At 47.0% G+C, this 13291-nt stretch overlaps 1 protein-coding gene across 2 annotated transcripts in view; it reads left to right on the plus strand.

Annotated features, from left to right (window-relative positions):
- The first annotated feature begins 664 nt into the window (after positions 1–664).
- RRM2B (ribonucleotide reductase regulatory TP53 inducible subunit M2B) overlaps positions 665–13291 on the plus strand; it is a 35303-nt gene continuing 22676 nt past the window's right edge. The window contains exons 1-2 of one of the 2 annotated variants that reach the window (XM_084749529.1): positions 665–956; positions 8955–9110. In XM_084749529.1, the coding sequence (XP_084605655.1) occupies positions 909–956; positions 8955–9110 (204 nt within the window). In that variant the 5' untranslated portion in view covers positions 665–908. The remainder of the gene's footprint in view (positions 957–8954; positions 9111–13291) is intronic. The other variant, XM_084749528.1, reaches the window with a different exon arrangement.

Raw genomic sequence — 13291 nt, forward strand, 5'->3', positions numbered from 1 at the left:
GAGCCGAGCCAGCAAGGTAGCCTGATGTCTGAGACGCGGGGCGGGGCCGGCAGGAAAGGCCGATCTCCGAGGCAAGGGTTGGGACCGGCCGCAGTGGGCGGATCCCTGGGGGTGGGCGGGGCCGGCGGCGGCGGGCGGATTTCCCCCGAGGGGCGGGGCAGGCAGGAAAGGCCGATCTCCGAGGCGAGGGTTGGGACCGGCCGCAGTGGGCGGATCCCTGGGGGTGGGCGGGGCCGGCGGCGGCGGGCGGATTTCCCGAGGGGCGGGGCAGGCAGGAAAGGCCGATCTCCGAGGCGAGGGTTGGGACCGGCCGCAGTGGGCGGATCCCTGGGGGTGGGCGGGGCCGGCGGCGGCGGGCGGATTTCCCGAGGGGCGGGGCAGGCAGGAAAGGCCGATCTCCGAGGCGAGGGTTGGGACCGGCCGCAGTGGGCGGATCCCTGGGGGTGGGCGGGGCCGGCGGCGGCGGGCGGATTTCCCGAGGGGCGGGGCAGGCAGGAAAGGCCGATCTCCGAGGCGAGGGTTGGGACCGGCCGCAGTGGGCGGATCCCTGGGGGTGGGCGGGGCCGGCGGCGGCGGGCGGATCCCCCGAGGGGCGGGGCAGGCAGGAAAGGCGGATCTCCGAGGCGAGGGTTGGGACCGGCCGCAGTGGGCGGATCCCTGGGGGTGGGCGGGGCCGGCCGCAGTGGGCGGATCCCCGGGCGCCGGGAACAGCGTGCCTGGGCGGAGTCACTGCAAGGAGATCCCCCTCAATGGACTGGCTAGAACCGAGGACCCGCGGCGCTGGGCGGGCCCGGAGCAGGAGGAGGTTCGCACTGTGCAGACGAGTTGGTTACCTGATCTAGTCCTGCTCGGAATTGACTTGCTGCGCTCAGTTCCTCAGCTCCGGTAGCTCTGGCCGAGTCTGCGCGATGGGCGACCCGGAAAGGCCGGAAGCGGCCAGGCCGGAGGAGGATGAGGTAAATAAATGTGGCAGTCGCTTCATCCTCCACCCCAGGCTCACGCCCGGACGTCAGGTTGCAAGTTGCTGCGGGAACCTGCAAGTCAGTCGCAGGACCGTTGTAGGGTAGTATTTTATTCGTCGCCATCAGTGCAGGCCGGAAGGAAGCGCCCTGAGCCCAGGCTAGTGTTGGGGGAGTCGGGAAGGGTAGGAGGGACGCTGTGCGCCTCTGCTCAGGGCTGGCCAAGGACGACGCTGTGAGCTCCCGACCCAGGAACGCTCCGCGCCCCCTGTTATTCCAACCCCTGCTCTCCAGTCTTTCCCTGTCCTGGCTGGTGAAAGAGGGCTGTGGAGGATCTACCCAGGAGATGCGTACCATCTGTAATCAGTTAAAGAATTGAGGAACATGTGTGGAAACTGACACAGGTGGACGGGACAGGTGGAGGGAGGACAAGAAAGCCTTACAACGAAAGATTTATATTAGGAAGCCAGTTTTCTCAGGCCGAACTACTAACTGAACCTTAGGGGTGTCTGTTTCTTCATTTCAACAGTGGATGTGTGGCTTCCTTCACAAAGTGCTTTATGCAAAGTGCCAGGGTGCTTAGTAAATCTAAAATTAACTTACTCATCCTCTTTGCTTCTGTGCTAGCAAAAAGAACTATGTAATAACAGCAAGTAAACATTAGATTATGGAGCTGTATAGTAATTTAAGTTGTTACTGTGTAATTTCCAATACCCCGTTTTCGGGGACAAATATTCTAAACCATCTTGAATATGAGTAATACTTTTTTGTATATGAACCTGTTTGTGTGGTATCTTAAGGTTAATACTGTGGCAATTTGGAGTTTCAGCCCACAGACATTCAAGCTTAAACTGGCATCTCTAGACAAAGATAGATTGTAGTTGGTTCTTTTGTCTTTGTTTTGTAGACCAGGTTGGCCCCGAACTCACCAAGATCCACCTGCCTCTGCTTCCTGGGTGTTAAGATTACAGGCATATGGCACCTCGCTCCAATTTTTATTTTGTAAGCATTTTTTAAAATGATTTATTTACTTATTACGTATACAGCGTTTTGCCTGCTTGTACCCCTTCAGGCCAGAAGAGGGCACCAGATCACATTATAGATGGTTGTGAGTCACCATGTGGTTGCTGGGAATTGAACTCAGGACCTCTGGAACAGCAGTCAGTGTTCTTAACTGCTGGGTTTGTAAGCATTTAATAATAAATTGTTACTATCCATTAATTTCACCACACACCCTTGAAACAAAGGAACGTTGTACCAATTTCTCCAATCCAGTGAAAATTCAGACTTCTCTGGTTTGCCAGTGGCATCAGGAGTCAATCTGACTTAACACCTGGAAGTTAACATTTTTATTCATCTTGGTTCATAAAGACAGAGCTGAGTGTTAGAGCTAGAATGTCTTTCAGTGATGACTTTTAGTGAATCCAGGAGTTTTTGTTTTTTGTTTTGTTTTTAATCCAGGAGTTTTTGAGATGCAGGGAGTATCTTAAGCACTTTGTTTCTCTGGATATGATAGGGCAGCTGTATGTACCAGAATCACCCAGAGCAATTAAAAACTCAATTACTAAGCGCACAACCTGCATTTGTAACAAGCATTCCAGGTGATTGTCAAACATTTGATGCAAGGGTCATGGTAAAGAGTCAGTCGATTAGGTGTGTGAGTTTCCTTATGTTACATGTGGATGGTGTATGTGAGTCTACAGAGAAAGGGGTCCATAGCACTCACCCAATTCCTCAAAATTCCCAAGATTAGAAGGCTTAGGCCAGAAGACGCTAAGTGGCATTCCTAAGAGTCATGACTGGAACTAGGTTCAAGTCGTTGCTCCTCGCCCAGTGTCCCATCAGCTTTTCTGCTTGTTACAAGAATGAAATTATCCTTTAAAAAAAAAAAAGTTTATGACTGCCACCGCATGCAAAGACGTGGAAGAGACACAATAGGCAACCACACTAGAAGTGGGCGGGGCAGGAGGCAGAAGCACACAGGATGCTGGGCCATGTTACACCACTGTAGGTGCTAACTGGGGAATCATGAGCGAGCCTTTTGTCTTGACAACACCTCATACCAGATGACCAGAAACTAAGAAAGAAGAAACCAGCACAGTAGGAAAAGATGATGGAGTCCCGCAAAGGGCTCTCTTCCGCCCAGCGTTATTTCACGTTCTTGTCACTTGACCTTTGTCCACTTGACCTTTGACAGCTTCGTTGTCTCTCTGCTCTCAGTCTTACCGTTGCCAAGTCTGTCTTTCATAGACCCAGTGATTTGTTGTTACTTCCCAATACTCACTCAACAAAAGGCCTCTCAAAGTTCTCAATCCCCTCACCCTACCCCCACAAAAATAGGATTAAGACCCAGGAGCAAAGGCGTAGCAAAGCCAAGTTTTTTATTCCAGTTTCCGCATCTTAATTTAATGCTCTCGTGTTCTCATTCCCAGTTCTGAAGTCCATGCAGTGTATGCTAGCAAAATCTTGTTTCTTTTTCTAATCCTTCCTATGTACGAGATACCTGTCTTCCAGCTGTCACCTTTATCCATGTTATTCCCGTCCAGAAACGCTTCATGGTGGTCGCGGACATCATTTTACAGTGTGTCCCACCACGAATGCCAGCGGAGGGAAACGAGCAAGGAGGCCTAGGATAGGAGCTGCTGTATGCTACCACGTCTTTAAAATGTTTTGGGCCACAAAATTAATTTCCTCCCCTCTTAGACTGATGGGCATACTGAGTCTGGAACCCCCTCATTGAGGTTTTCGCCCATTCAGATCACTTCTGCTTTTTTTTGTTGTTTGTCCTGCGTCACTTCAGTCTGTCTCTCCTTGGCTTCCCTTCAGTCTGCTCTTTACACGTTAGCATTCTCTTCCTCGCCCACTTATCTTTCTTTTATCTTTATTTTTTTGTCTGGACCTCACATATTCCAGGCTGCCCTTCAGACTTACTAGGTAGCTGTAGCTGAAGAGGACCTGACCTCATGGGCACTGGGGATAGAACACGGGATTTGGCACGTGGTGGGCAAGCACTCTTCCCAAGCAGAAGCTCTGACCGCTGGCACTCTTTAACATCCTCCAAGGCTGTGTCCTCAGTTATCGCCCGGCTCTCTCTAGACAGTCCGTCCCCTTGGCAGTTAGTAATCATTCTTGTGCCATGGTGCTATTATTTTCAGCTACCTAATAGAAATCTTGACCCTGAATTTGTTATCATTTTTAAGGACAAGTTTGACTTTATAGATTGTTGTGGGTGTGCTATGCCAGGAACACAGTGGCAGCAATTTGCCAGACAAATTGTAATCTAGCTGAGGTAAAAAGTCGGTTATTTTGTTTTGATCGCAGTTACATGTTGCACAGCAAATATTTCTCTGTATGTGCAGTTTCCAGATGAATAGAAGTGAAAGCAGCTATGGCAGAGCTCCAGAGGTTTCAGAGGTGGCCTGAGAGAAATGCAAGTAGAGTGTGCATTGGTAAAATAGTGAACTCAGAGTCAACCATATTAAAGGAACCAGTGTAGAGATCTGGCTGCAGGAGAGTCATGGCTGCAAGTGAAGACGTAGATGGCTACAGAGGCAAGGAGGACAGAACGGGTTAGAACAAGAATTAGCAGCTTCTGGTCCAGATGGGTGATGGATGGATGGGTGGAGGGCAGCCAAGTAGGCCGTGTCAGTAGAAGGGGACCAAGCTGATGGGAAGCCCCAGACACAGTCAGGAGTTTTCAGGGCCATTACCGTGACAGTTTATGAAGTTCACAGGAGGGATTTACACTCCTTCAGTCTGTTCTGTGTGATAATTCTTGCGCCTGGGTTTCCTAGTAAGATCTTAGTACTCTCGTGTGCCCCTACAGCTTCAAGTCACCTGACAAGTGTATACGGAGGTACTGTCTACCAGGAATAAGTCATTTGTCAGTCTGTACTGCATGGGTAGTGCTGGACAGCCGGTGATGTTTACTTGTCCACTGAGGAGCGCAGTCATCCTCCGTCCTCCATCCTTAAAGCAGAGTCAAAAGCTCCCTGTAAAATGGAATCTCTTTGGGCACATCCTTAAAAGCTACTTTAAAAAAAAACTACATTATGGAGTGAGAATGCACAGGTTTTGGTCTGATTATCAGCTGTTTTCCATATATTGAGCACATCCTATGTGCTGTTATTTCTTGTAATAGCAGGAGTTGAACACTTTTTTTTAAATCAAGAACTATTTGTTTTATTTTTTAAACTTATTATTTGTGTGTGTGTGTGTGTGTGTGTGTGTGTGTATGGGGAGGAGGAAATATGTGTGCGTTTGAGTGGGTACATATATCTCACTGTGCATATGTAAAAGTCAGAAGACAATAAAGACAAGAAATGGGGAATGTACTAATTTAAATTTTTTCTTTCTACTTTCAATTTATTTTCAAATCCTTCCTCATTGTGACAAGTTCTCATAAAACACAGATCCAATAATGTTTTCTGTCTGATTAAAAAGCTTCAGTAGCTTCCAAAATTTCCATTCAGAAACTACATGGTCCACTCCAAAGTTTTTTGTTTTAAATTTTTTATTTATTTATTTATTTATTTATTTATTTACTTATGTATACAGTATACACCTGCATGCCAGAGGTGGGCACCAGATTTCATTCGGTGTGGTTGTGAGCTACCATGTGGTTGCTGGGAATTGAACTCAGGCCCTTTGGAAGAGCAGACAGTACTCTTAGCCTTTGAACCATCTCTCCAGCCCCCACCCTGACCCCGTTCCAAAGTTTTTAAAAATCAGTTTCTTTTTTTTTAATATTTATTTATTATTATGTATACAGTGCTCTGCCTACATATATATCTACAGACCAGAAGAGGGCATGAGATCACATTATACATGGCTGTGAGCCACCATGTAGTTGCTGGGATTTGAACTCAGGACCTCTGGAAGAGCAGTCAGTGCTCTTAACCACTGAGCCATCTCACCAGCCCCTAAAATCAGTTTCTTAAATTTCCACTTAGTATTCCAAAAGACCTACCCAACCCAACATCAGGTAAAAATTAGCCAAGGAGTAATATTTTAGAATCCAAAAGTTAGTTTGTCTCTTTTCCATAAAATGATGACTCATTTTTTTTTCAAGTAGCAAATCATTGTTTAGGAGAGGTTAGGAAAATATCTATGGCAAAATTTATATTTATATTCAAGGCCCTTAGTACCTGAGCCCATTTTCCAGATAAAATCATAAGTGTAATACCAGTTGATAAACCCACTCTTGTCTAGTAGACTAATTTTGTTTCTATTTATAAAATTATTTATAGAGTCATTCAAACAAATGATGAGACTTTGCAGACTTGTTTTGAATTCAGATATAAATGGAAGGTGAAGACTTACGTGTGGCTTAGCCAACAGTTTCTTTGTGATTAGGTCTCCCTCCCCACCCCCCTTTTTCCTTTCCTTTTTCAAGACAGTTTCTCTGTGTGTCCCTGGCTGGCCTGGAACCCAGAGCCACTAGCCACGGCCTCCCAAACGCTGGCTTAATAACCTGGCATTAGAAATTCTCTAATCAACTTGCTGCTAATCAGTCCTGTTGTTTCATCCACTGTGTGAAATACATGTGGGTTGAGCAAGGCCTCCACAGGGTTGCCCATGATGATCGTAAATACACTGCAGTTTTTTTGTTTTTTTTTTTTTTTTTTTTTTTGGTTTTTGAGACAGGGTCTCTCTGTGTTAGCCTTGGCTGTCCTGGACTCACTTTGTAGACCAGGCTGGCCTCGAACTCACAGCGATCCGCCCGCCTCTGCCTCCCGAGTGCTGGGATTAAAGGCATGCGCCACCACGCCCGGCTTACACTGCAGTTTTTAACAGTAGCAAAGTTAAACTTATGAAGAAACAATGAAAATAGTTTTATGGTTGGGGGCCACCACGACATGAGGAAGTGTATTAAAGGCGCGGGGAAGGTTGAGGACTGTAGTTCTAAAGCATGGATTCTTACCACGCGTCTACTGAGTGTGCCCTGGAGAGCCTGACCTGAACCTCCTCATATTGCATTAAATTATGCATTATGAAATATGTTGACTCTGGCCCAGTTCAAAGGTTTATGTTAGTTAACTCTCTTCACATGACAAAATATTTAGTAATACTTCTTGATGTAGCTTCTTTTAATCCTTCAAGAGTTAATGTTATTGACATTCATGAGTACTACTATGCCGGTATTGTTATGTTACATTTTTATCAGGGTAGAACAGGAAAAACGTTTACAGGTGTAATTTGTGTTCCTGTTTAAAGGGCTCACAAATTCTGCACGGATGTAAAAACTCCAAGATCAAGATGCTCGGTGCCAAAGGGTTACTAGGTGTGTTTTTGTCCCCAGTGTTCAGAGTGCCCTGTCTAATAAATGGTAGAGAAGTCTAGTCCTGGATGGATATGGCACCTTGGTAATATAATATATTGCATAGGAAAAATGCAGAATAGTACTAAAATGCAATAACTTTATTCCTAGAAAAATTAAAAGAGCTATCCGGGCCACACGGATTCAAAGCACCTGTTGCTCGAGTTAGGGAGAGAGCTCATTTGTTGAGTGCTGCTGGGTAGGTATAAGGACCGGAGTTCAGATTCCCAGCACCATCTAAAAGCCTGACAGTGATCTGTGTCTACAGCCCCAGCACTGGAGGTCGTTAGGCCAGCCAGCCAGCCAGCCAGTCAGGGAGTCAGGGTTCGTGGAGAGCACTAGGGGAAGACGCCTGATAGTGACATCTGGTCTCCTAATACACATGCACGAGCACACACACACACACACACACACACACATGCACACACATACGCATACATGTTTGCTCTAGCCTCTGCCCTTTCAGTTTGGCCTCAGTTCTAGCTAATATATTTATAATGTCTCTCCCTCTCTCCTCAGAGTCCTGCTGTAGGCCAGGCTGGCCTTGAACTAGCAATCTTCCTGCCTCTACCAACTCCTGAGGGTTGAGATCACAGGCATGTGCCAGTATGGCTAAACGAGACTTCGTCTATAGCTGATCTCTATTAATGAGTTCAAGTGCATTTCCAGGAGTGATCAGGATAGACCAAAAATCCACTATAATCATTCCACAAATGTAGGAACAATTTTCAAAATGCTAATCAGAAGCAATCTAATAATCAATAATAACAAAATAATTTTAAAAGAATACAGCACTTGAAACCATGAAAAATACATTGGTAGCTTTTTGCAACAGTCCTTTGATAGGAGTGTCACAGCTGCTAACCTGAGAGCAAGGATGCTAGTATGTCTATACAAGTGAAAACAGTTTTGTACTATGAAAAATAATCTGAAATGTAAGTAACAGTCATATATGGGAATGTTAATATGGATAAAGAGCTACAGTGTTGGTGAGGAGTTCTCAGGTAAGTGTTACAGTATTTCAGCCAAGATTAGAAAATGACATTAAAAATGTAGCCTGTAACATTGGCTCATAGTCAAGAGTGGCACTGAAGGAACATTTTGCTCACAAACTTGGAAATGTTCCCACTGTTACAATTTATTGTTTTAACTTTGTACTTATACTTAGAGTAGTAATAACCACAATAATTTTAGAGCCTATAATGCACCTGGTGCCGCTTAAAGTTTTTTTTTATATTTATTTATTTATTATGTATACAGTGCTCTGCCTGCACGAACCCCTGCATACCAGAAGAGGGCACCAGATCTCATTATATGGTTGTGAGCCACCATGTGGTTGCTGGGAATTGAACCCAGGACCTTTGGAAGAGCAGTCAGTGCTCGTAACCTCTGAGCCATCTCTCCAGCCCATTAAAGATTTTTGATAATCATGACAATCTTATTAGATGAGTATTATTTTGGAGCTGTAGGAAGTGAGGCTTAGAGAGACGAAGCAACTTTATAATCAGGGAACTCGCCGTGCGGTTCCTCAGCAGGCAGGTGACTGAAAGGATTGCACATCATACTGCTTTCCCAGCCTGTGCTACCTCCCCAGCTTTCCCCAGACGAATATTTACACTGAGTCAGAGAGAAATTTCCACGTTAAAAAAAAAAGTACTTGTACTTTGTTTTTAAAGCAATTGTCTTCAGATCCAAGCGAAACTACAGTGCGGTCAGATGAAGAGCCACTCCTAAGGAAGAGCCCCCGCCGGTTCGTCATATTTCCCATCCAATACCCTGACATCTGGAAAATGTATAAACAAGCGCAGGCGTCTTTTTGGACAGCTGAAGAGGTATGTGGTGTCGCCCGCTCCAGCAGTCATGTCCTGGGGTGGTGACTTCCGTCGCCTGCTCCAGCAGTCATGTCCTGGGGTGGTCACTTCCGTCGCCCGCTCTAGCAGTCATGTCCTGGGGTGGTCCCTTCTTGCCTTACAAAATATTGAAATAGTTTTACTTACGAGAAACATTTCATAGATATTTTAGAATAAACATAGATTATTAGTTCTCATGAATGATAACTATAACTAATTACAGTCAACTCAGATTGAATGTAATTAGGTTAAGGCCTGTAAATAAGTTTCTTGGTACGAGGAAATGACATCTCATTTTGATAGATTTCTGTTTTTGTTTCTGACACAAGGTCTTTCTATAAATCAACAGTCACCATCCTCTTGCTTTTACTTCTAATATATTGTGGACCATTTTCTGTTTAAGTGTTATTTGTTTTTATTCTGCGTATGACTGTTTGCCTGCATGTACGTGTGTGTACCATGTGTGTGCCTGGTGCCCTTAGAGGCCAGCAGAGATTGTTGGATCCCAGGGAACTGGACTTACAGGTGGATGTGACCGGTCATGTGTGTGTGTTGGGAACTGGACTTACAGGTGGATGTGAGCTGTCATGTGTGTGTGTTGGGAACTGGACTTACAGGTGGATGTGAGCTGTCTTGTGTGTGTGTTGGGAACTGGACTTACAGGTGGATGTGAGCTGTCATGTGTGTGTATTGGGAACTGGACTTACAGGTAGATGTGAGCTGTCATGTGTGTGTGTGTTGGGAACTAGACTTACAGGTGGATGTGAGCTGTCATGTGTGTGAGTGTTGGGAACTGGACTTACAGGTGGATGTGAGCTGTCATGTGTGTGTGTTGGGAACTGGACTTACAGGTGGATGTGAGCTGTCATGTGTGTGTGTGTTGGGAACTGGACTTACAGGTGGATGTGAGCTGTCATGTGTGTGAGTGTTGGGAACTGGGCTTACAGGTGGATGTGAGCTGTCATGTGTGTGTGTGTTGGGAACTGGACTAACAGGTGGATGTGAGCTGTCATGTGTGTGTATTGGGAACTGGACTAACAGGTGGATGTGAGCTGTCATGTGTGTGTGTGTTGGGAACTGGGCTTACAGGTGGATGTGAGCTGTCATGTGTGTGTGTGTTGGGAACTGGGCTTACAGGTGGATGTGAGCTGTCATGTGTGTGTGTGTTGAGAACTGGACTTACAGGTGGATGTGAGCTGTCTTGTGTGTGTTGGGAACTGGACTAACAGGTGGATGTGAGCTGTCATGTGTGTGTGTGTTGGGAACTGGACTAACAGGTGGATGTGAGCTGTCATGTGTGCGTGTGTTGGGAACTGGACTAACAGGTGGATGTGAGCTGTCATGTGTGTGAGTGTTGGGAACTGGACTAACAGGTGGATGTGAGCTGTCATGTGTGTGAGTGTTGGGAACTGGGCTTACAGGTGGATGTGAGCTGTCATGTGTGTGTGTGTGTTGGGAACTGGACTAACAGGTGGATGTGAGCTGTCATGTGTGTGTGTTGGGAACTGGGCTTACAGGTGGATGTGAGCTGTCATGTGTGTGTGTGTGTTGGGAACTGGGCTTACAGGTGGATGTGAGCTGTCATGTGTGTGTGTTGGGAACTGGACTTACAGGTGGATGTGAGCTGTCTTGTGTGTGTGTTGGGAACTGGACTTACAGGTGGATGTGAGCTGTCTTGTGTGTGTGTGTTGGGAACTGGGCTTACAGGTGGATGTGAGCTGTCTTGTGTGTGTGTTGGGAACTGGACTTACAGGTGGATGTGAGCTGTCTTGTGTGTGTGTTGGGAACTGGACTTACAGGTGGATGTGAGCTGTCATGTGTGTGTGTTGGGAACTGGACTTACAGGTGGATGTGAGCTGTCTTGTGTGTGTGTGTTGGGAACTGGACTTACAGGTGGATGTGAGCTGTCTTGTGTGTGTGTTGGGAACTGGACTTACAGGTGGATGTGAGCTGTCTTGTGTGTGTGTTGGGAACTGGGCTTACAGGTGGATGTGAGCTGTCATGTGTGTGTGTGTGTTGGGAACTGGGCTTACAGGTGGATGTGAGCTGTCATGTGTGTGTGTGTTGGGAACTGGACTTACAGGTGGATGTGAGCTGTCATGTGTGTGTGTTGGGAACTGGACTTACAGGTGGATGTGAGCTGTCATGTGTGTGAGTGTTGGGAACTGGACTTACAGGTGGATGTGAGCTGTCTTGTGTGTGTGTGTTGGGAACTGGACTTACAGGTGGATGTGAGCTGTCTTGTGTGTGTGTTGGGAACTGGACTTACAGGTGGATGTGAGCTGTCTTGTGTGTGTGTTGGGAACTGGACTTACAGGTGGATGTGAGCTGTCATGTGTGTGTGTGTGTTGGGAACTGGGCTTACAGGTGGATGTGAGCTGTCTTGTGTGTGTGTTGGGAACTGGACTTACAGGTGGATGTGAGCTGTCATGTGTGTGTGTGTTGGGAACTGGACTTACAGGTGGATGTGAGCTGTCTTGTGTGTGTGTGTTGGGAACTGGACTTACAGGTGGATGTGAGCTGTCTTGTGTGTGTGTTGGGAACTGGACTTACAGGTGGATGTGAGCTGTCTTGTGTGTGTGTTGGGAACTGGACTTACAGGTGGATGTGAGCTGTCATGTGTGTGTGTGTGTGTTGGGAACTGGGCTTACAGGTGGATGTGAGCTGTCATGTGTGTGTGTTGGGAACTGGACTTACAGGTGGATGTGAGCTGTCTTGTGTGTGTGTGTTGGGAACTGGGCTTACAGGTGGATGTGAGCTGTCATGTGTGTGTGTGTGTTGGGAACTGGGCTTACAGGTGGATGTGAGCTGTCTTGTGTGTGTGTTGGGAACTGGACTTACAGGTGGATATGAGCTGTCATGTGTGTGTGTTGGGAACTGGACTTACAGGTGGATGTGAGCTGTCATGTGTGTGTGTTGGGAACTGGACTTACAGGTGGATGTGAGCTGTCTTGTGTGTGTGTTGGGAACTGGGCTTACAGGTGGATGTGAGCTGTCATGTGTGTGTGTGTGTTGGGAACTGGACTTACAGGTGGATGTGAGCTGTCTTGTGTGTGTGTTGGGAACTGGACTTACAGGTGGATGTGAGCTGTCTTGTGTGTGTGTTGGGAACTGGGCTTACAGGTGGATGTGAGCTGTCATGTGTGTGTGTGTGTTGGGAACTGGACTTACAGGTGGATGTGAGCTGTCTTGTGTGTGTGTTGGGAACTGGACTTACAGGTGGATGTGAGCTGTCATGTGTGTGTGTGTGTTGGGAACTGGGCTTACAGGTGGATGTGAGCTGTCATGTGTGTGTGTTGGGAACTGGACTTACAGGTGGATGTGAGCTGTCTTGTGTGTGTGTTGGGAACTGGGCTTACAGGTGGATGTGAGCTGTCATGTGTGTGTGTGTGTTGGGAACTGGACTTACAGGTGGATGTGAGCTGTCTTGTGTGTGTGTTGGGAACTGGACTTACAGGTGGATGTGAGCTGTCTTGTGTGTGTGTTGGGAACTGGACTTACAGGTGGATGTGAGCTGTCTTGTGTGTGTGTTGGGAACTGGACTTACAGGTGGATGTGAGCTGTCTTGTGTGTGTGTTGGGAACTGGACTTACAGGTGGATGTGAGCTGTCATGTGTGTGAGTGTTGGGAACTGGACTTACAGGTGGATGTGAGCTGTCATGTGTGTGTGTGTGTTGGGAACTGGGCTTACAGGTGGATGTGAGCTGTCATGTGTGTGTGTGTTGGGAACTGGACTTACAGGTGGATGTGAGCTGTCTTGTGTGTGTGTTGGGAACTGGGCTTACAGGTGGATGTGAGCTGTCTTGTGTGTGTGTTGGGAACTGGACTTACAGGTGGATGTGAGCTGTCATGTGTGTGTGTTGGGAACTGGACTTACAGGTGGATGTGAGCTGTCATGTGTGTGTGTTGGGAACTGGACTTACAGGTGGATGTGAGCTGTCATGTGTGTGTGTTGGGAACTGGACTTACAGGTGGATGTGAGCTGTCATGTGTGTGTGTTGGGAACTGGGCTTACAGGTGGATGTGAGCTGTCATGTGTGTGTGTGTGTTGGGAACTGGACTTACAGGTGGATGTGAGCTGTCTTGTGTGTGTGTTGGGAACTGGACTTACAGGTGGATGTGAGCTGTCTTGTGTGTGTGTTGGGAACTGGACTTACAGGTGG

Source organism: Acomys minous (genome assembly GCF_964271855.1).
Source record: "Acomys minous genome assembly, chromosome: 12".
NCBI lineage: Eukaryota > Metazoa > Chordata > Mammalia > Rodentia > Muridae > Acomys > Acomys minous.